At 48.0% G+C, this 22,001-nt stretch overlaps 2 protein-coding genes across 2 annotated transcripts; one reads left to right on the forward strand and one right to left on the reverse strand.

Annotated features, from left to right (window-relative positions):
* Positions 1-557: 557 nt before the first annotated feature.
* On the reverse strand, positions 558-14,524 carry LOC148056635 (uncharacterized). The gene is made up of 12 exons (XM_087748133.1): positions 14,399-14,524; positions 13,743-13,867; positions 9,715-10,107; positions 7,745-9,199; positions 6,818-6,910; positions 6,126-6,230; positions 5,330-5,439; positions 4,199-4,390; positions 2,800-2,962; positions 1,787-1,952; positions 1,514-1,608; positions 558-900 (listed from the first exon to the last, which is right to left on the reverse strand). Exons 3-12 carry the CDS (start codon positions 9,869-9,871, stop codon positions 815-817), a joined length of 2,622 nt encoding a protein of 873 aa, XP_087604259.1. The 5' UTR covers positions 9,872-10,107; positions 13,743-13,867; positions 14,399-14,524; the 3' UTR covers positions 558-814.
* LOC104021092 (cis-aconitate decarboxylase) lies at positions 14,135-20,272 on the forward strand. The gene is made up of 6 exons (XM_009474582.2): positions 14,135-14,213; positions 14,796-14,850; positions 17,630-17,817; positions 17,998-18,090; positions 18,385-18,590; positions 19,354-20,272. Exons 1-6 carry the CDS (start codon positions 14,193-14,195, stop codon positions 20,270-20,272), a joined length of 1,482 nt encoding a protein of 493 aa, XP_009472857.1. The 5' UTR covers positions 14,135-14,192.
* Positions 20,273-22,001: the final 1,729 nt, after the last annotated feature.

Genomic DNA, 22,001 nt, shown 5'->3' on the forward strand with positions numbered 1-22,001 from the left:
GAGGAAAGTTCTGTTCTCTGCTCTTGGCAGAAAGCTCCCTCCCCTCCATGCCGCGCAATGCAGGTCCATGTGCTTAGGGACCAGCGTGGGGACGGCTCCCGAGGCAGTGCAGCCAGGGGCCACCCGAGCCCCTGCCGCTCCCAGCTTGGCCACGGACCCACGTCAGCCTCTGCGGGTTGCGAGGAGCTGAGCACCCCAAGACCAGCTGGGGACCAAGCAGGGAACGGCGGTGAAGATGCCAGAGATGGACAGGGGGTGAGTTACTTGCTGGAAGCCCTCTGTCAGAATTGTGCCTTCCAATATTTGTTCCTTCCTCTAGTCTTTAGCCACGGAGCCGTGCAATTTTTGGAGGACAAATAGCTTGGTGGAAATCAAATGAAACTCAAAGCCTTTTCCTTATGTTCCAAAAAGAGGATTTATTTAGTGGATTTTAGCAGTTTAAAATACACAGATCTGAGTGTTGTGGAAGGGGATATACAAGCAAGCATGACATTCACAGTTCAAGGCATGTAGGAAACACAGGCGCTCTGGGAATTCCTGCAATAAAGCATCAGCTCCTGATCCTGCTGGCGCTCTGTGGGCAGGTCTCCCGGCGGTTTCAGGCACTTACTGGAGATAAACAATAATTGGCCACAGAAAGCTCCCAGGAGAGATGCTGGGTGGGGAAGTGCTGCTGTTTCCCCAGGAGGTAATTGCTTGATTAGAGAAGGTATGGCTTTCACAAGGCCACGTGCTCCAGTGAGGCGTGGGATGTCTCATGTCTCTTGGTGAGACCAGACACTGCTCCTTTGCTCAGGGAAAGTTTCCTTCAGTTTCAGACTGCTCTGTTCTTCACGCTTTCAAATATCTGCATCACCTTGCCTGCTGGTATGCAGCCCTCTCTCACGATGGTGATGCCACCTTCCCGGAGGAAGAATGAGAAAGTTAGGATAATCCCCAAAGGGGGGAAGAAAGTGATGAGGATATAAAGGAACATCTTGGACCAGTAAAGCCATCCAAATAATAAAGTTGTGTGGCAAGGGGACCAGAAACTTTGTCAGAAAGCAAAAACACCCACCAACACTGACCCTGCACTTTGTTCAAGAGTTTAGTTTTCCACTAGAGGATCCCATTCAAATGACAACCCAGACCCAGCTAACGATGCCTCAGCCTGTGCTGTTACACCATGGTGGATGAGCTCCTGTAACACCTGCATTCTGGTGGTCTACCAGGAGCACACACCCTTCCTTTCAGAAGCATCCACCCTCCCACTTGAAGCATTTTTGCTCTTATAAGGCAGATTTTGCTTGCACAACCCTGTTTCTCCTCACTGCCTTGTTCTCTGTCAACACAGAGGTCCTCCAAGGACATCTTTTGTTTGCTCCTCTTCATCAACATGTTTGCAAATGTCCAGGCACTCAAGAACTGTTACTCTTGGAGCACACTGTGCTGCCAAACTGATACTATTGAAAGGAATGGAAACATCCCCGGAAAATGCAATTGCTGACATAGAAAGGGTGGTTCTCTCACTCACTTTCATCAATCTTCGTGCAGTTGACCACAGTTGATGCCACCACCTCATCAGATTCTCCATCACAGAGAATACCCTCCAGCTTATGGCCAAGACGCCTGTTGGGAAAAAAAAAACCAAACAACAAAACTACACAGTACTTCATATTACATTGTGCTGAAGTTCCCCTCAACGCAGGGCATCAAATCGTGATCTATACACCACTTAAACTTGCTGGCCACCCACCTGAGAGGTGGTTTGCACTGCAATAGAAATGCCAGTGAGCAGGGTACTCACGAGATGACCATGTCATGGTGTGTGCTGTCAACCTCCCCACTAGGATTAGCAGACGTGATTGCCAAGGGTCCCGTCATGTCAATGAGGTGCACCAGGACAGTCAGGTCAGGCACTCTGATCATGATGCTGTCTTGAGTTCCCACTCTGCTGTAGCCTGCTCCAACCCCTTGAAAGACAGACAGACGGCGTTGGCAGAGGCAAGGCTGGCATGATACCTGGCGTGGCATCAGAGGGAGACCTCCTGCTTTCTTTGCAAGTGACCCTGCTCTGCACCCCAAACAAAATTGCAAGTCTCTTTATATAGTTTCAGAAAGGTTTCTTGATCAGAAATCCACAAGAGCAGCCGTAAGTTTTTGGGACTGACTGCAAAAGGAAAAGATGAATGGCTGAAGATCAGCATAGCTGCCTTCATGGCCATAAGATCTCCCTATATCACAGAGTCCAACTTCTTGTGATCGCTGCCTACCCTCCCACCCTCTGTCACATACCTCTGCCTGTCAAGCACGCATAACTCCTACTGTTTCTTCAGTCTTTAATATTTTCATTGATTCCCAGAAGCCAGGTTTGAGTGTGACTCATACTGCTGCTCCCAGTGTTTTCACTTTGTCCATAGGGGAGGAAGGAAGAGGCGATGAGAAGGGATGCCCATAGGAACCCCGTCCCCCCCGGGACCTCTCATGTGTCTTTGATGCTCCACCCAGGGGTTGCTCATTCCTAGCTAACAGCTATGGGCTTGAAAGAGGTGACCCTCCCAGGCTGATGAGCCTCCCTTCCTTCGAGTCTGACTGGGTTATAGAAATCATCATGCTGGCTCCCGCTGTTAATGAGTCATTCCAGCTCATTAACACCCTCTGCTAAACATTTACCAAGGCGTGTAAGAGCTCCAGAGATGATTTCTCAGGATAAAATGAACAGAATCTCTCCCCACCGGCATCCAAAAGGGTGTGAGGATTGCAGACCTGCTGTGTTGAAAACATGAAAGAAGGAGAGAAGGGCTGTCCTGTTCATCTCACCTAACTTCTTCAGCCACTCTCCTTTCTTGATAATGCAGCCGATGCCACCAGGGTAAACTTTTTCCATGAATTCCCAAAGCAACGGGCTGATGGGGGGAGCAGCTGCTCGCAGCTGGTCCAGGTTTGAAATAAAGATGCAGATGGGCTTCTCTTGAGGCCTGTCCTGCAAAAACCAGGAAGAGAGGAAGGGAAAAAATAGATGAAGAGAGAAAGTTTGTGTTGAGAAGATGAAAGCCCACTGGAATACTAGTTTCCATGCTTCCCAGGGACCAGGAGCTCCAAGCAAGGAAGATGCTAACTCTGCATAAAATGCTGAGCACAGGAGGGGACCGCATGCTGTGATTGGTGCCACAGCTCAGATCTGCATGTGCAAATTGAAGAAGAGAGAGAACAGCGGTCTGCTCTTGGGATCTTGGCGGGATGCATCCAAATGCCCTGCTTTAGACACAACCAGCAGAGGGATGGCAATGCTCTGCTTGTTGTCGGTGCTTTTAACATCTTATACAGCAGGGGCCTGATTCTCTTCTGACTTATGCTGGTATATATCAAGGTCAAACCCACCAATTCACAACAGGATAACGGAAGGAGAGCCTAACCCCCTGGAAACCAACATTTACATGACCACTTCTGCAGTTCTTTAGTGCTTTGAAATAAGCTTGCTGTAAAATGATCAGTGATATGGAGGGAAAATAAAAAGAGCTCACAAAGCAGTGTCATTTCAGTCCTCAACTGACATCAGTTTCAGCGAGGCCAAATGACTAAGGAACTGGGCATGTATTTACATTCTGTTTATATTATCTCATCGACAGGGAAGGTTAGCATTGGCACCAAAGCAGGACAGAAAAGACTGCCTTTGTTGCTGATGCTCACACTAAGTGCCAGCTGAGATAGTCTGTTATGCTTATTTCTCCAGGCTAGCCAGGAAATTGCCTCATGGAGAATAGACAGGGCCAGGCTGCAAAAGTTGTATTGAAGGTGCAAACTTTGGGTCTGATTCCAGCACTGAATGTCTCCAGAAGTCTGGGGAAATTTAGACCTGGGATTCTGATTCAGCACTTCATGAGACAGAGAGGACAAATACAGGTTTGCACCCACTTGTGACAAGCGTCGGGGCTGTTCCCGTTTGGGTTTGTGCTTTGCCTGCCCTGGTGAAGCAGGACGTAGCTGTCTAATTCCCAGTGCCCGATGCCAAGAGCAGAGGGTGCTTTACCCCAGGTTGCTCAGCTCAGCAAATGGTTCATGACGTTTTGGTGTGGCTGCTCATAAACTCTATCCATGGTCAAATTCTGAGTCTTAGGACAACTTGAAACAAGGGGCTCCCATTTCTGCTTCTGTACATAACTCATCTATAGGACATAAGCAGCATCCAAGTAACAAGAGGACAGCCTTGTATTCACACCTTGATTCTGTAGACCTTCTCGATGGCTTGCGGGTGTTTGCAGGAGGCTGCCAAAGCATACACGGTGTCTGTCGGGACCCCGCACACCGCCCCTGTGTTCAGCAACTCAGCAATGGTCCTCAAGCCACTCGTACAGTGGGACTTGGGGCAGATGCAGGGTGGAGGATCTTCAGTGTCCTTAGAGCTCTCAGCCTGGCAATAATCAGGAGGCAACAAATCCATTACAGTGGGAATAAGCAACCATATGAAACACAGGGTAGGATTCAGTCGACCCAAATGCAGGTATCTCCCTTGATAGTCAAAGGGTAGAGGCAACACCTCTAGGGATGCTTCACCTAAAGTAGGTGAGGTGAATGACAAGGCAGAAGTGATTAGTTCTGTCCCAGTAATAAAGTCAAAGAGGCTAGTTCAGGTGCGGACATTTGAACTGCTGATGCCTAAAATTACGGGAGGTGAATCCCACCCAGCACAGTGGGATTTCTTCCTGGAGAAACAACTGCTCTCCAAAATGATCTAAGGAAACTGCTAGGGAATCTTAAATCCAGAGGAACTTGAGTAAGATCAAGTTTCAAGTGCTTTCTCATGAGTCTTCGTGGTTAGAAATGCTGATTTAATGAAAATGTTTCTCCGCAGCAGGAATTAGAGCTGTCAGATCAGTCAACCCAGTTAGGTGGAACTGCCTTGGTCAGACGTACAAGACAGCAGAAACAGTTTAAAGTTAGCAGATACAGTGGGGAGCTCTTGCTGTCCGCTTTGGGAAACTTTTAACTCCCTAATTCCCTGCCCCAAGGTTATAGCCTTTAAAACTTCAGTCTGTCAACAATTCTTGGACTGGAGATGGCTAATTCCACAGGATCATGGAGATAGATAGGCATTTTGGAGCGAGGTAGGAGTTTTGTTAATGTCCCTGCCCTTTCTCCAAGGTTCCGTACATGTTACTCATAATGGAAGAGAGTTTGTTTTCAGCTCATGGCTCCCTACAGAAATGCTGCGACTGGGATTTCAAATGGCAGCAAGGGATTCAAAGGAAGGGCATTCAATGGAAATTTGAACGCCCCTAGGTAAGACCAAAGAGCCCAGCATATCCCTCCTCACCAGGGAAACTACACAATCATGAAAAAAATCTCTTACTGTGAAGAGAGGGGGTCCCATCATCATGAGATCCTTCCCAAACATGCTGTTTGCAAGTGATGCTGTTGCTCCATAGAAGCAGACGATGCCGAAGATGCTTAGCATCACAACTGGAAAAAAAAAAACCAGAGAGTCAAAGGCAGGAAGGGTGATGACAAAGTTTTATTTTCTTCTAGGTCTCATGACTTCCCAGCATTGCAAACTTATTTCAGTCTTTCCTGTCACGCAACATTTGCAGTCCAGCATATTTGTGGGTCTAAAAATTCAAGGCATTTCCAGGCTTGCCTACCTGTGCGTCTTTTGCCATATGGCTTTTTTTTTTTCTCTCCTGGTGGAAAAGCTTCTACAAGGCATCGTGCTAAAACACACTATGTAAATACAAACAAAATTCTCACTGGCTGCAAAGCCAAAGCTTCAGCAGAGCTATAGCCATTCACACCGGTGGCACATTTAGTTCCTCCCAAATCTTAGCTCACTGAACAGCTACTAGAAAGTAGGACTGTACGGAACCTCAGGAGGTTGTCTTGGTTCAGCAGTATCAGCCACACCTAAATGTTTATTAGGAAGGTCAAGGACCTGGAGATGATATGAGGAAAGGTTTCCTCCTCCAGACATGGAGCCGAAAGGCCCAGCGTCTGTAGTTTGCACACACACCAGTCTTCTAGGGAAAGATGACAGGCTCTTCTGCTTGCTTTTTTCCATATTGAGCTTGTGTAGAACATTGCTCCTCAACCAGGGACCCACTCACTGCACTCTATGGGTGAAGGTTTGAGGACCAAGTTCACCTAAAACTCACTTTCAAATGGCAAAGGGAGGTTCTCCAACGTAAAGAGCAGAAAACAAATGGTCAAGAGCTCCATTGCAAGGGTCATGCAGAGAAGCACCACGTTAAAAGAGGAAGCTGTGAAAAGAAATAGAAACAAGAGGGATTCACATCAGAAAATGGCCCACAAAAATGTATGTGAAACAGTAGAAGAGTTCCTGAATCAACTTAATCTTATTTGATTAAACTGAGCAGTCCATGATCTGACTTCCCTGTTCACGGAGGAACAGAGAGGTACGGCTGTGGTTTGTTCAGCCCTCAGCTTTCAAGAGACAAGCTGCCAAACCTTAATCTGCCAGTACACTGTGCTCACATGGAAAACACTTCTCGGGCAGCCAAGAAGATTCTGATTTACAGCAGCTGGGCTGGAGGGTGACTGTGGATATACGCCAGCGGCCCAGTCCGTCTAACACTTTCACCTTATTTGAACCTCTTATTTTCTTTGAAATGTTCTTCCGTTCCCTTATGACTGTTTCTTCTAAGCCCAACTCAGCTTCTGTTACTGGCTGTGGGCAAAACATTTCAGTTCTTGCTTCATCGGAGTGACAGAGAGAGCCGAGACTCCCTGACTTGTGCATCTCCACCACAGAGTGACCACAGATGCGATTAATGATCTGACCCCAAATACCCCTCAATAAACAGTCACATATGGTACTGAGACTCACCTAAAATAATTAAAAAAGCATTGAGCACCAAAAAGGCAATAGAACCAGCAGTGAATCCTTCAGTGTTCCCTGCTCCGATATTCACCAAGTGGCCTGAAATAGGACCAGCAGATTTCAATGTGAGCAAACCATTAAGTGCAGCGTAACAGAAGAATAACAGATTTGCAGTTGGAATGACTATAATTCAAACTAATTGATGGTGGCCACTATAAAGAAAATTTACTGCTTTGAAACCCGTTGCTTCTGCAATGCGAGGCCTTTGAGGTATTAACTGAAGAACTGGTGATGATTATCCAAAAGAGCTGATGATTTTGCCTCCAACTTGTCATAAACAGGGGCTGGCTGAAAACATTAATAGCTTCTTTCCATACCTCTTAAGCTTTAACTTTTCCCACAGGTGCTCATTATAATAGGACCTGGCATGGAGGCTGCATGAACATGCTGCCCACCTGGAGCTAAATAAGGCTTTTTAAAGCCCAGGTTCATCATTCTGAGATCTTCTTTCATGGCTATGACCAACTAAGATGAATTGCTCCAGGCTTCTGAAGGCTAAATCCAGAACCTGGAGTCTTCCACTGCCTAAAAAGCATCTCCTGAACTGTTTTTCTGAGATAACAGCCTGGAGACAGTCTGAGTGCTGCCTCATAATAGTTTAGCAGGGAAATCTTGGCCTCTGTTGGAGTCAAAGACTCAACTTGGACTCCTGTAGCTGTGAGAGTACCAAGTGACTGCAGCAATGGCAATCAATTACATGAGTACAAGCCGGGATATTTAGTCATTATCTTTTTACAAGGAGGAATACTGGTAAACCTGGTGTCATTGAATCTTCTGGGAGAAGGAATTATGTTGGAGAAAGCAATCTGCAATTTCCTAAAAACATCTCTTTTTTTTCCAGTAAGGAAGATAGTAATCCTGACCTTGCGTTACCTGCGAACCGAAGCCAGGTCCATGCTCCCCAGAAGGCAGCGTAGCAGAAAGGAAGAATGCAACCAAACCTTCTCCCTCCCTTAACCTGGATCCTGCAGACATACAGCTGCATTATGGCTCCCGGGATGAGCACAGAGGGTATGGAGAGCTGCTGTCTGCTGGGGTCACTGATGCTGCCCTGGATGGCAGAGACTGCAGCCAGGCCGTTGCAGATGTAGAACAAGGCATCTGGCACTTCAGCACTGGTGCCGCTTGGGAAGTTCTTGGACCTTGTGAAGCAGGTTTTGGCAGCCATCAGTGTGGTTTGAAGAGCTGAGCTGGACATAGCCTGGACACCAACTGGAATCAAAGCCTTCTCCCCGATGGAGTTGATAAGGCTGGCGAAAGTGGCGTACATTGAGAGAGCAGTGCAAAGGCTGCAGGCAGCCCCGAGGAACAGGTAAGCACCTGGCACTGGGATCTGGTGGATGGAGGCGGTTGTGAGGATGATGAATGAGGCATTTTGCACCATCTCCAGGGTATCTTTGTGGGTTGACATCAGAAAGAGCATGCAGGCAGTGGCCAGGAAGAACCACCCTCCAAACATTCCCAGCCTGCTTTCCTGAGCCTTGGACAGCCCAAGGAAGGTGGTGAGTGTAAACTCTTCCCAAGACATCACCAACCAGTAGAGGCTGTGGACGCCAAACTTGGTAGTGTAGTAGACATCACCTCTCAGATAACTGTAGAAGCTGGACAGCAGCTGGCAGCTGGAGATGATGGATATCCACGCTGCTCCAACACAGAAGTTCTTCATGTACCCAAAGAAGTAAAAGGCAAATAAAAAGGGAGAGACAGTATCGCAGATGTTGCCTAGGGCCATTGGCTCGGCATACTTTGTATTCTTTTTCTTTTCTTCCCCAATGGCCTTGGAAGAGCTCTTCTGTGCTGACCCCAGTAGCAAGACATTGAAGAGAGGATGCCCAAAGCCTGGAAGGACGTACCGTTGTGTGATGCCCTTTAACAGGAGAGCCACCGCTCCGTACAACCCGCACATGACGATGACAAGCTCAATGACACCTGAGACTACCAGGGCCCACTGGCCAAAGAGTGCAACTGCTTCAAACACCAGGGCAAGCGCGATGGCCCCAAATATGAAGGGCATGATGTAGTTCACTGTGGCTGAGCAGAAGGAGAGGATAAAGGAAATGGAAATGTAGGCCACCAGCCCAGCCACCGCACTGTGGCTGGCAGAGAGGTCGGCCATGCCAGTGGGCAGGAGGTGGGTGGCATTCCCTGAGGGCAGTGTTATGTTCTGCAAGGAGGGGTAAGCGGCCGCAATGATGCGTGTAGCCCCGTAGCTACTCCATAGAGCGGAGAAGGTGAGAAAGGCTGCACCTCCAAGGTGGTCATACTTCCGGAAGGCAAGAAATCCTGCTAGGAGCTGGACAAAACCTCCAATCAGGATGAGGTGGACACCTGAGAGACACATGAAGAGGTCAGGTAGGAAACAAGCCACAAAAAGGCTTGAGTCGCAGGAAGCAGTGCTGCATCTCCAAGCTCTGGGGGACACCCCACCGCAGGTCCCACAGCCTTCTTGTGACCAGCCCTATGGTCTCTGTCTTCCCCTCTCTTCCTACCTTTATGACAAATTTCTGTGCTGAGCCTTGGTGTGTGGCCACCGAGCCCCTTGGTATGCTCGGTATGGTGAGCAGACCCAGGAGTAGTTCGGATCTATGAAGGTAGGGGAATGGCACATGAAAGGTTTGGACCAGATTCCTAGCAGAGTTGCTGGGGAAGGAGGAGCAGCCATCCTAGGGAGCACGCAGACCTTCTGTACCTTGGAGAAAGCCCACGTTTCCCCACCTGTACCACCAATGCTGTCCATTGGCCCATGGAGATGACTCTCGAAGAGTCTGTCCTGCCTGGCGCTCTCAGGGAAAATCCACCTCCGACTAGCAGCCCCGGTGTCCCCCATGAGCGTCATCACCCACCTGCGAGGATGTCCTCTGCTCCCTGTGGCCTGAGGCCGGTGTGCACCACAGCAAAGTTCTGCAGGCAGAGGAGGAAGGCGCTGACCACATTCGCGAGGAGCCCCAGCACCGCCGGCTCGCTGTAAAAGACGGCCGCGAAACCCGCTGTGCTCGCCATGGCCCTTCCAGACAAAACAAGAGTGTCGGTGGTCGCCCCCACAACCTCACCGTCGTCGGCGTCTAGACCAGCGCAGCTTTGGCTCGGGCGCTCGGCCAGCCTTCAGAGCCGTGCCCCTGCTCCAAGGAGGGAGAAACTGGTGACAGGCTCAGGTGTTTCCATAGTGCCTCCCCACTCGTTGCTCCAGACAAAGGCTCAATTCAAAGCAGAACTTTAGGTGCCTACTTTCCGGAGTCCTATCCAGAAAAAACACACACAACCTATTTAGGCTACGAGGATTTCTGGCAAAAACATGTTTAGATGCCCCAAAGCGCTGCAGGTGGTGGTGATGGTTCCTGCCCCCTCTTCTCCAGGCTGCTGGAGATGGAGAGGAATGAATAGCCTAACACAAACGAACAAACATTCAGACGAAACCCACAAGGTATTTTTGAGCCATTCCAGGACATTTCTTATCCACTGTTACAGACAAACAGGCAGGCACGACGCACACATACACAGTCTCCCTTCCAGACGGAATTTTCCAGCTTCATCCCTTTCTTGAAACCCTAGTGACTAAATAGTCTATTTTCAAACCCTTCATATTTCTACCATTAACTCGTCTATTTGCAGGCAGCCCCCACATTTCCATTCCTCTGCGCTCCTGGGTACCATGAGCTGGAGTTTGCTCTCTGGAGGTTTTTGTTAGGAAACAAAGATGAAAATAAAACAGCAATGTTCTTGTTATTTTGGTATTTTTAGAACATTTTATGACCTAAAGGAGCTGAAAAAGGAGAAAGTGATGTGTTCTGTTCTCAGCCATTCCAAAAAACCTTTTGGAAAGAAAGGAAAGTATGCGGCACTACTATTGATATGGGAAGCGAGGAGGAGTGAAGGAGCACCACCCAAAGAAGAAATAGTTTTGTGAATATTAATGAACCTAAATCCCAGTGTCTGCTCTTAAACACACAGTATTCCTGGGCAGACATATGTATTTTGCAAACATCAATGGCCTCTGGACTCTTTTTTTCCATTAAAAACCCCATGTTTTCCTTCTCTCCGTTTATTCTAACGGATGTGATTTTCACAGAAATGAAGAATGAAGGATAAATTGACTCCGAACAGCTCTGAACTGATTCAGCAACTTAAACTCTCATGCAGTGTGGAAAGGGGAAAAACTTTCAAGTGAACCTTGGGGGACAATTAATTCATTCAGTTATTTGGTCATGCTAAAGGTTAGATTTTTTTGGTTCAGAAAGAGAGCGGCACCAAGTCACAGTTTTGCGGGAGGAATGCTCTCTTTTAACAGCAAGCATCTATATAAACTACTGACTGGAAGGAGGTCCTGAGAAATGATGCACCCTTAGGAAGAGCTGAGCAGCTACTTGTGGAGTCCATGATGTTGTCTTTTTTTTTTCTTTTTTTAAATGACATTCAGATATAAATAAGTGGCTTGGTTTAAATGGTTATACTTGGAGGAGGGCCACTATATTAAATTCCTCCAGATGTTTTGCTCTGAAATAGCTCAGACAGTGGCTTTCTAGGCATGCTGCAACAAGCCCCTGTTTTGAGTCGGTCTCTGGAGGAGGATGAGATGGGTTTTCTGGAGGAAGATGGGCTGGCCAGGTGACTGCTTGGCTCGCAGAAGTGGTTTTCAGTTTGCCAAGGCTCACTTTGTTGGTGGTTCCTGCATAACTAGCTGTGCTAGCGGTTTTAGAGCCTGCGACATACAGTTTGGTTTTGCGAAGGATGTAGAGACACAACTAGCAGGGCTGGGTCCCTCTGCTTGCAGTGCAATCCTTCATAGGACAACTGAGAAGAGGGCAGAAGAAATACCAGAATATGCTGTATTGGGCTACGGAGGTGTAAAGAGAAAGGACGTGAGAGGATTTAGACAAAGATATGGAAAAGGAGGAGGATGAAGGAGCTTCCCTTGGGAGGAGGAGGGTTTGGGGTTGGAAGCAGCTGCAGACCTGCTCTGCTCACACCTGCCCGCGGCATCCCCCCGCGCACTGCAAACACAGACCTGTGCTCCCTGTCCTAAGACCGTTTCAGCATTTGTGCATTGCCTCCCCTCCTCTATTTCATGCAACATAAGGGCACATCAGATAATTAATCCCCTCCCTTGTTCTCTCAGGAGTAGCAGCATTAGTAATGCTGTGGGCTGCACCAAAACCTGGAGAAACAAGGGTCTGCGTGGAAACACTCAGAGGTGGTTTCTGTTCAAAGTATGCCCAAGCCTTGTTTGTCCCTAGGATAAAACCACTCATTGCTGCTGTCACTATCTGGTTTTGTCACTATCTGGAACTTTGTGAGGACCTGTTTCTCCACATGCACTACAGAAAACGGATAATGTGACACCTCTGCTCCCCACTCCGTGCAACACAGCAAGGAATGATCTCCCACCAAGTCTTTCCTTTGCCCTGAAGTCTGCAAGCTGGGGGTCCTCAGCTGGGACTGATGCAAAGAAGCTCTTTGGGTAGAGGTTATGCAGGCAATGCAGGGCAGTGCGGAGGCAGAGGAGCAAACGTGAAGTCCCTTTCTACCGTGCAGGGTTAGCAGCTCTCCGTACACACGGGGTACCAGCCGGCACAGCCGCTGTTCAGGAGACTGCGAGGATGGAGACCTCCCCACAGTGAGGAGGCACCTGGAGACCTGGGGCGCTGCCAGGCCTTTCAGAGAGCTGGCTCTACCAAACGGATGGGGCAGCCCGGGGTGATCCTTCCCTTGCACAAATCCCTCGTGCAGCGAGGGCAAAGCCAAATCCGTCCCTCACTCCCCAACCTCCTCCGTCTTCTTTTCCTGCGTGCCCCTGACATTCTTCAGCCTGGGCTTTGCAGAAATGGCTTGTGAGGTCCTCCCTCCATCCTGGCTCTTCTCCCCTCAGCATGACCTCTGAGCCATGCCCACGTGGCCAGCGTGCCAGCTGGGCTGCAGCCTCTGAACACCTTTTCCTTTACTTGCCGCCTTGCTCGCAATAACTTCCCTTCACCCCCTCCAGAAAAGGTCATTCCTCTCTGCACCCCCTTTCCATCTTGCTGTTACACCTGGGCTTTGCAGGCATCACTGTGTGCATCTACTTTGCACTGACATCTGCTGCCTGTGCTTCTTTACCTCGAGTAATATCGATGGGAATATGCTGGTGTATGGACACTGTCTCCACAGGAGGCTGGAGCAAGGCTTAGCACGCCATGGGACACATATCTAAACACCAAAATGTTAAATTTTCAGACACTTATTCCCCAGTGGCATTTTGCAATTAGTTTTCCATCCCACCTTATTAGTGATAACAAATGTGTATATAGCTCTGAGAAAACACTGCCTCTCTCAAGATAAACATGTTAAGAGAATGAAATGCATTTCTTTTTGGATAAGCACACAGCAAGATTAACAGTGCACAACAACGCTACACAGCTGGAATAAATATCACAACCCTGACTCTCCTCTGGTGAAAAAGAGCACGAAGTTGCCTGAGATGCGTTGCTATGTTCCCAGTGATCAAGGGTCTGCCTAGTATTTAGCAGAGAATTCAGGCTGGCTTTAAATGCGAGATGTATCACACCAGGCTGTTATTCTGTACAAAATAATAGGCAGCATGTTAAATGTCCCCAGGTTTCACTATTGGACAAAGCAAAGAGCCATGGCATTCCCCCAAAGTCCAAACATTCATTTGGGAGCGACAGGTCCCGATGGCTCCTGTGAGCTACGGAGTTGACGTCTGCACTAACATTTCAATGAACCGGCAGCACATGGCAAGCAACATCGCAGAGCTGAGTATTTAGAAGGAGGAGAGCTACGAAAAGATTCAGCCAAATGACAAAACACTGAATGTACTCAAGAAAAGCGTCAAAGAAAACCACCAATGCCATGCTTCTCCCTCTGCAGCTTGGATTACCTGGTTTGGTGACACTTCAGCTCAATGGGAGGATGCTCTTGTCCCTCTCATTTCCTGGTAAGTACCAGTTTTATAGTCCTCCTCTGTAGGAGGAGCCTGGGGCCAGTTGCTTCACACATTGGCACCTGTGGCATTTTGGAGACAGGAATTTCCTTGAGCTTTGTCAGTTATTGTCCGAAATCTTTTTTTATTTCCTGAAACCCGGGGGGGTTTCCCTTCTGTTCAGCAGAGAAAAACCACCCCTCCTCATCTATTCCCCCCACCCTCTCAGTCCCCAGAGGCTGATGTCATTACACTTGAAATTCAGTTGCAAAAAAAACAAAAAGCAAATTGCCTTTCAGAAGCATATATAAACCCTGACAGCAAAGCATCTTTCAGACAGACACCTCTCCCATCCCTCGAATAGAGCAGTGCAGAGCTGGGGATTAAGCAGTGGTAACAGCCACCAGCATGGTCTACTTAACCTTACAGGTAACTACTCTTTCATGTACAAAACCTATTCATCTCTAATCTTTCCTTTTTCGCTTTAAGGAGGTAATGCCGTTTTCCGGGCGGTTCCTCAACGGGTCAAAATTGTCGTGATATTAAATGGGAACCTGCCCCAATACTAACAAAATCAGATGGTTTTCACAGACACTTTACTCATAGTTACTAACCTGTTCCTTCCGTGCCTGTTCCTTTTATGTGTCCCAAACGTGGTTTGGACAGTGCCATAGCAGGGGGGTGTTGTTGTTGGGACGTGCTGTGTGGTTTTTTTTCTCCTCGTGTCCACTCTGAGCTGGTCCTGCTCGCAGCCGTAAGAGGATTTCATGGTAGGTCTGAAAAGGCTGTGCTGCCCCTGTGCTGCTTTATTTCCCTGGCTATTCTTGGCACCCCCGCAGGACTGAGCTTTGGAAAATATTATTTTTCCTCCTTTAAATATGTAGTTAGTTTTATCCGCTCGTTTGATCTGTGAGTGTTATACAATGCCATGTTAGAGGCATAACCAGTAAAAGTGGTCTGAAAACGTTCAAGCAGCTTAGGTGACAAATGCTCTTTCTCTCTTTACTCTAGAAATCCCAGAAGTTCTTGGCAAGCTCCCGGCAAGTTCACAAAACTGCTGCTCACGGTTTGTATCTCTCTGCAGAACAGCATTCCTTATCTTTTTTTTAAAGAGCATCCCAAAATAACCATGCCATTACTTAAAAAAAAAAAAAAAAAAAAAAAAAAAGTGCTGGGCTAAGTGCACTGAGATAAAGCGCTCAAATTCTTGGAAGACAACGCATGCTTGGGGGGTCTTGTGGTGGTTATTGCCCTCGGCTGCTAAGGAACAAGGAGAAAAGTAACAAGTGGTAAAAATGTTGATTGCTAGTCCTGCGCTAAAACAGAAACTTTAACTGATTTAGAACCAGACTTTCAAAATTCTTGCTCTTTGGCCACAAATGTAAGATATTGAAATTGTAGCTGTCATCGGATTGCTCGGATCCTTAACAACTCCTCTGTTTGTCAGTACTTCTTTATTACACCTGATCTTGCTGTTAGCATTGCTTGAAGTGATCCACGGATCGTTCTCCCTGCCTCACAGCCAGCGTGCTCTCTGCTGCGTGCCTACAGCTCCTCTGCTTCGGACAAATTAAGCAGAACTTTGCTGTGCAGCCACTTGGTCTATTATAAGTTTGTCTATTAACATATTTTAAAATGCGTTATTAACACAATAAATGCAATGCATGTTACTTAATGAACGCTTGAGAACAAGAGAAATAATAATAATCCACACAGATCTATTTGCTCTGGGACAGAGTCTGGTTTTTTTAATTAAGTTCTGCAGCACAGCTGCCATACCAGGAAAATAACACCGGAGCCATTAAATGCTTTTCACTAAAGGGTTAAAAAATATCGCTGCCTACTGAAGTGACAAAGAGCATTTGATGACAGGAGGCAATCAAAACTTTATGGGTGCAGTGCAATTCGAGCAGATTTTCCTCCAGCCTCTCCAATCTGGTTTGACTTCACTCTTTCCTTCTCCTGGAGGGCGTTGGTGCTCTCGTTTGCGGTGTACTGAAGATGCTCTCTGAGTACAGAGAGAGGGCACAGATTTTTGTCAGCGGAAGGTTTCCAAACTGCTGAGTGTTACAGATTCCTATAGCAATATATTTCACAGAGCCGTTGCAAGGGGTGAATTTTATTTCAGTGAGTCACAGCAATGATGACATTCTCAGCTGTGTTTACAAGTAGTTTTTAGGCTCCTAGGCTCTAGGTGAGTCCAAATACACTTGCAAGCAAACTGTGAGTCAGTAGGCATGACATTTAAGAATGAATACACACTAGTGAAATTAGGGAATGGTCATTTTTTCAATTGGGATATTTTCTGTTTAAAAAATAAAGTGTCATATGTACCTGCTGATTTTGATGAGGTTTCCTGTAAGATGTTGAAGCAAAGTATTTTTATTTTCTTGCTTCACTCAGCTTGACTTTTTCATGTGATTAGGTTTCATTTGGACATTAATGCCATCTTTTATCTATGTGCATGTGTGTGCACCCCGCACATACATACATACATACGTGTATATATATATGGATTTGCAATCATGCAAATGTTAGCTATATTGAATTTTATAGTTTTTCTACTCTCACGTGCACTCTCAAAATGATATTATAAATTATAATGGGTTGTAATAATTATAATTCTATGAATTATAAATTCATCAAATCAAAGCAATTTGTCACTGAAATTAAAAAGTACAACGGTCCTAAATTGGATATTTTCCAATTTTAACACCTCCAAAGGTTTGGAAATGATGACTTCCAAATTCAAAACTGCCAGTAGCTTGTGCTGTCTGCCCAGCTCTACCTTACAGGTCATAAATACAGGCACCGATTTTGCCTTGGGAAACTTGATGTGTTGCTTCTTGTCTACCAGCAAAGGTGTTTTCAGAGACAGGAGAAACTTTCCTTCAAACACCATCCTCAGGAGATCTTCTGGTTTAATCCCCTTCTGAAGCATAGGCTGAATCCTCTGACATGCTGATCTCAACCATGAAAGAACACACAACGGCCTTTTTCGTAAGCACTAGCATCCTTTTGAGTGCAGAGGGCTTCAGAGCTTTGCTGGCTGAGTCAAGACACCTCAGTGCCTTGTAGGACCAAACTTCTGGATAAATCCAGGGCTTGGCTCTAGTCCTGCTTGCCAAAAAATAATGGAAGCTTTGTTTTTATGTGATTCACTCCTAACAAGGCACCACTGGTAATGTAGCAGTGCACCCGCTCTGCCTTTTGTCCAGGTAAAGCGACATAATTTGTATTGAGCCCCCAAAAGATGGTTGCTTGAGACCCAGGGTGGAGGGATGTGGCTGAGCCCTGAGACTGCTTCACTTGAACCTTCTGGAAGCCACCCCAGGAGGCGTGCAGAGCAGTCCTTACAGCACGTGAAGGCAGTAGGAGCCAGGACACGCTGTAGACCCTTGGAAACCCATGGAGAGGGACAGGATTCACGCCAGCCTGCTTGTCTTGGGCTCCCTGCGCTGGCGATGAGGGAGAAATGGCACCTCCCCTCAGAGAAGATGCCTGTCCCCTTGCCAAGAGCATCTCCCCACTGTCTATAGAGGGAGCGAGGAGCAATGGTGCTCCACCAAGTGCCTGAAGCCACAGGAGGTGACTCTGGCCCCAGCTGGCATTCTCAGGGAGAGGCTCGCAGCCTGGGCCAGCAGAGGGAAGCTGTACCTCACCTCCCAGATCTGTAAGGCTCTAGGCAGCCATGTGACCCAAGGGACATGCTGGGCAGGTCCTGCACTCTCCAGCTGCTTTTGCCCTTCAATAAATTCAGTGAGACCAGAGGGTGAAGACCTGTGAGCTGTCAGCACATGTCCCACATGCGTCTTTACCCCCTCCCCTCTCTCTTGGTGCTGCAGTGGTGGCCAGGAGCGCTCCGGAGGAGACGGTGACCAGCAGCTTTGCCTCCTTCATCCAGGCAGTTCGACCTGAGCACTTGTCCAAGACCGTCCGTCACAGAAGCAAGAGGATGATCCTTGACAGCATTGGGGTTGGCCTCGTGGGCAGCACGACGCATGTGTTCGATATCGCTCTGCAGTACTGCCGGGTAGGACCCGCCCCATATCACTATGGAGTTACATGGTCCCCACCCTGACATCACCACCATAACCAAGGCCCTATTTCATGGCTGATGTAGGACTTTTGCCTTGCAGTAGAGGGGTGTTCTGGCATCACACAATCACTGCTTCACTCAAGGCCCTCACCTGAATTCCTCTCCCTTTCACAGGAGCTGTACTCTTCGGTTGCCGTGAGCTCTGTCTATGGCAAGCCAGGCGTAAAGCTCTCCCCAACACTGGCTGCGTTCACCAACGGAGTTGCGGTAAGGCAGGCTCTTCCAGGAGAAGCTCTGCTTTGTGGTGCCTTCAAAGACACTAGTTGGTATTACAGGAATCAGACTGGTGACTGGGAGGGGTGACAGGGGACAAGAAGTCATGGGCTCCTCTGCAGTCTTGTACACTGCTTTTAGAGGGACCAAGCAGCCACCATGGGGACCACTAGATGGCTGGGTGGATGTTGTTACAGACGTAGCCTCAGCAATATCAGCAAGGACCCCTAGCTCCCTCAGCTCCCAGCCCTCCCCACCAGCATGTCCTTATCTCCATTTCTCTGGCAGACTCACTCCATGGACTTTGATGATACCTGGCACCCTGCTACCCACCCGACAGGGGCTGTCCTGCCAGCTCTTCTGGCAGCTTCCCAGATGCTACCTCCAAGCACCAAACCCAACGGCATGGATTTCTTGCTGGCATTCAATGTGGGCCTGGAAGTGCAAGGAAGGCTCATGCATTTCTCCACTGAGGCTCACGACATTCCCAAAAGGTAGACCTCCTTTTCTTCAACGAGTAGGAAGAGCACTGGTGAGTCTGTTAACAGGCTGCCTCAGGATTTCAAAATGTTAGTTTAAGTCCAGCTGAACTCAGGATCAGGGTAAAGCCCTACTGAGAGCCAAATGCCAGTTCTGCCAGAGCTGATGAGGCACCACTTCTTTCATGTTCATTTATGATATCACCTCCAGTGATCTTGCCTTAAAAATAACCATCAAGAGGACTACCACTGAGTCTGCAGTGTCGCCATCTAAAGTAACCAGGTCAAGAGCACAGGACAGGCAGTGGCCCACAGCCAGGCAGACAGCTTAATCGTGGGCACAGTCCCTGGCACAATTCCTGCCTGTGCCAGCTGCCATTCACCAGGCAGTGCCCTGCTGTGGTCCAAGGGATGGCATCGACCAGGATCTGTTACCTTTGGGCAGGTTGGATGAGGCTGCCTTATTTGTCTGGGGGGAGAAAGTTTGGTTGTATGGTCACAAGCCATGTCACCTACCTTTAGGGAAAATTAAAAACTGTTTTCTGGTGATGCTGAGCTCACTCTGTTGTCTCCAATGAAGTTTCAAGTAGATGCTTAGTTTTTAGATGGCTAAATTTTGAGTTAGGTGAATTCCACCTGCACCAGAGCCATGAGGGATTTCCACTGGCTGACTTGGCAGTTCATTTCCAGTCCCGTAGGCAGGTCTGGTAGGTGAGGTGCTCGGGTGTTGCCTGTGCCAAGCAGGCAGGGATGCTCATATCTGCAATTTCCCCTTTAGGTTCCACCCTCCCTCCGTGGTCGGTACCATTGGCAGTGCCGCGGCCACTGCAAAACTGCTCTCCCTCAGCACGGCCCAGTGCGCACACGCTTTGGGCATTGCTGCATCGCTTGCAGGGGCACCCATGGCAAACGCTGCCACCCAAGCCAAGCCATTACATATCGGAAATGCTACCCGCCTGGGCTTCGAAGCAGCGCTGCTGGCCGCCCGAGGGATGGAGGCTAACCCCTTAATTCTGGATGATATCCCTGGTTGCTCTGGATTCAGTGCTTTCTACAGTGTCTATCAACCAAAACCACTGTCCACACCAAGTGACCATCATGAGTTCCTCTTGGAGAAGCAGGATATTGCTTTTAAGCGATTCCCAGCCCACCTGGGGATGCACTGGGTGGTGGATGCTGCCTTGTCTGTCCGGAACCTCTTCATCAACTACGCAGGGTCCTTCTCTCCCTCTTTGATCCGCACCATTGTGCTGAAGATCCCAGTGTCAAAGTACATCAATCGGCCTTTCCCCAGCTCTGAACACCAGGCTAGACACTCCTTCCAGTTCAATGCCTGTACTGCCCTGTTGGATGGTGAAGTGGGTCTCAGCTCCTTCACAGAGAGCAGCATCCACCGGCAGGAGCTGAGGGAGCTGCTGGACAAAGTGGTGGTGGAGCACCCTGAAGATAATGCGGCCAACTTTGACAAGATGTACGGAGAGGTGGCACTGCTCCTGCACAGCGGGGATGTCCTGACAGGCAAATGTGACACTTTCTACGGGCACTGGAGGAAGCCTCTGAGCAAAGAATCGCTCCTGAAGAAGTTTCGATCCAATGCCTCTCATGTGCTTCCAGAAGAAAAAATAGAAACCATCATCACTACGGTGGACAACCTGGAGAATCTGTCAGATAGTTCCCAGCTGGCCTGCAGCCTGTGAGGGAACAGCAAGTGGCTTTTTTTATAAGGGACTTGTCCCGGTGAAAATCTGATTCCTTTTTTTCGTTGGTGCTTTACTATTAATTTCCAATGACAGGAAAGTTCCCACCCCTTGAAGTCAAAGCAGACGCTTTAATACCAAAGGAGCCCAAAGGCAGGAGGTGTGTCTGTGTCGGTAATCGGTACACAGGTTACATTTCAACTCACGGTTGATGCTGTCTGAGTAGCTGAAAGGCCACTACAAACAAACAGAAAAATCCCATGGAAGTCTGTGAGAATCCTGGGGTATCATCTGGAAGCCAGTTCCCCAGAAGGAACTGTGTCTAGATATTTTTTAAAGCTGCATTCAAAGTTTTTTCTGTGCAGAATGCCTAACTGCTGAGTCTGGGAAGAAGAGGAAGTTCAACTGCAAAACGTGTGCTTTTCTTAGTGCTCTTCTGGGCACTTTTTGGACCATGGTTAGTTAGTCATGCTGGCCAGATGAGAAATCTATCAGTTACTGTAAACAGCTCTGCCTGCAAAACTCTCAGGCAGAGAGGGATATTTTTTTTCTTTTCCAGTAAAAGCCTCCCATTTCTCCAGCACTTGGGAAGTGTTTGTCACTTCTCTGTGTACAAGGGATGGCTCAAGGACCCTTAAAACCTGTATATCTTTTCTGAACGAAAGGCAACTGGTGGGTGAGGAACCCTACATCAGTCCTACACCTACATCCTACACCTCCTGTGAGGTGATCCCTGCCAATCCTAGGGCTGTGCCACATCGTCCCGCCTGGCTTTGCGCAGGTCGCCCAGGCACCTATTCAGAGCTGGCTCACCAGAGGTGGTCTCTATAGTCCGTGCAGAGACGGGCACCTCTGGATGGTGACTTGGGCACATACGCGCTGTGACTCACCTTGGGAAATTCCTGTTTCTCTCCCCTGAGAGGAGGGGAAGCTTACTGAGACTCAGTCCTTAACTCATCTTTCCAGCTGGGATGAAATCAGTACTTGTGCTCCTGAGTAGCCATTCAGTGAAAGGCTTTCTTACCCTGCATCCTTTCTGAACAGTGAGGTGGAGAACTATGCGATATTCCTCTGTACATTAAACAAATACTGTGATTGCTGATCCAAAGGACTCATTTCCAATATGATCATGATATAGGTACAGAATCTGTTGCAGAAGTGAGGGTTGCCTTCTGCAAGGGGGACCAAGCTGGGACTAGACAGGCAAGAAGGAATGTGGGCCAGTTCCTTTTCAGCTTGCTGGTAGTGGTCTATGCAGAGAACATCCCAGCCAGAGCAAAACTGTTTGCCCGCCTGTTAATCCACTCTCTCATACTGTCAAGCATATTCACACTGAATCTTTCTGAATAAAGAACTGAAGTAAATTCATTTTCTGCATAAAGATTTAATGCCACATTGCGTAGACCATCAGGTTTTCAGTTTTAATCTGAACATATGCAATACAGAGGCTTTTCCAATAGATGGGGACCCCTGCAGAGGCTAGGACAGGGCCAGCTAGAAGGCTGGTCTGTGGCCAGTGATTTCTCCGGAGTCATATATTTACATTGAGCCCTGTTTTTCCTGGTGAGAACAATGGCTATTAGCCAGCAAAGCCTGGCTGTGGTTAAACACAATCTCTCAACAAAGAGAAGTTACCTAGTGTTTCTCCATTAAGCAACAGTTTCAAATACTTGCCAAGTTTCCATGACAAGCTTCTAGTTTCCCTTGGTTCAAATCAGGTGTGAGATCA

Source organism: Nipponia nippon, unplaced genomic scaffold (genome assembly GCF_047370975.1).
Source record: "Nipponia nippon isolate SJK-2023a ecotype South Korea unplaced genomic scaffold, ASM4737097v1 scaffold_12, whole genome shotgun sequence".
Taxonomy (NCBI): Eukaryota; Metazoa; Chordata; class Aves; order Pelecaniformes; family Threskiornithidae; genus Nipponia; species Nipponia nippon.

Coding starts and splice junctions, on each gene's coding strand:
- LOC104021092 (XM_009474582.2), top strand. CDS start 14,193: ATGGTCTACTTAACCTTACAG. Junction 18,091..18,384: donor CGTTCACCAACGGAGTTGCG/GTAAGGCAGGCT, acceptor TTTCTCTGGCAG/ACTCACTCCATGGACTTTGA. Junction 18,591..19,353: donor GCTCACGACATTCCCAAAAG/GTAGACCTCCTT, acceptor TTTCCCCTTTAG/GTTCCACCCTCCCTCCGTGG.
- LOC148056635 (XM_087748133.1), bottom strand. CDS start 9,871: ATGGCGAGCACAGCGGGTTTCGCGGCCGTCTTTTACAGCGAGCCGGCG. Junction 4,391..5,329: donor TGGGACCCCCTCTCTTCACA/GTAAGAGATTTT, acceptor GATTATTGCCAG/GCTGAGAGCTCTAAGGACAC. Junction 901..1,513: donor CTGCACGAAGATTGATGAAA/GTGAGTGAGAGA, acceptor TCCTCCGGGAAG/GTGGCATCACCATCGTGAGA.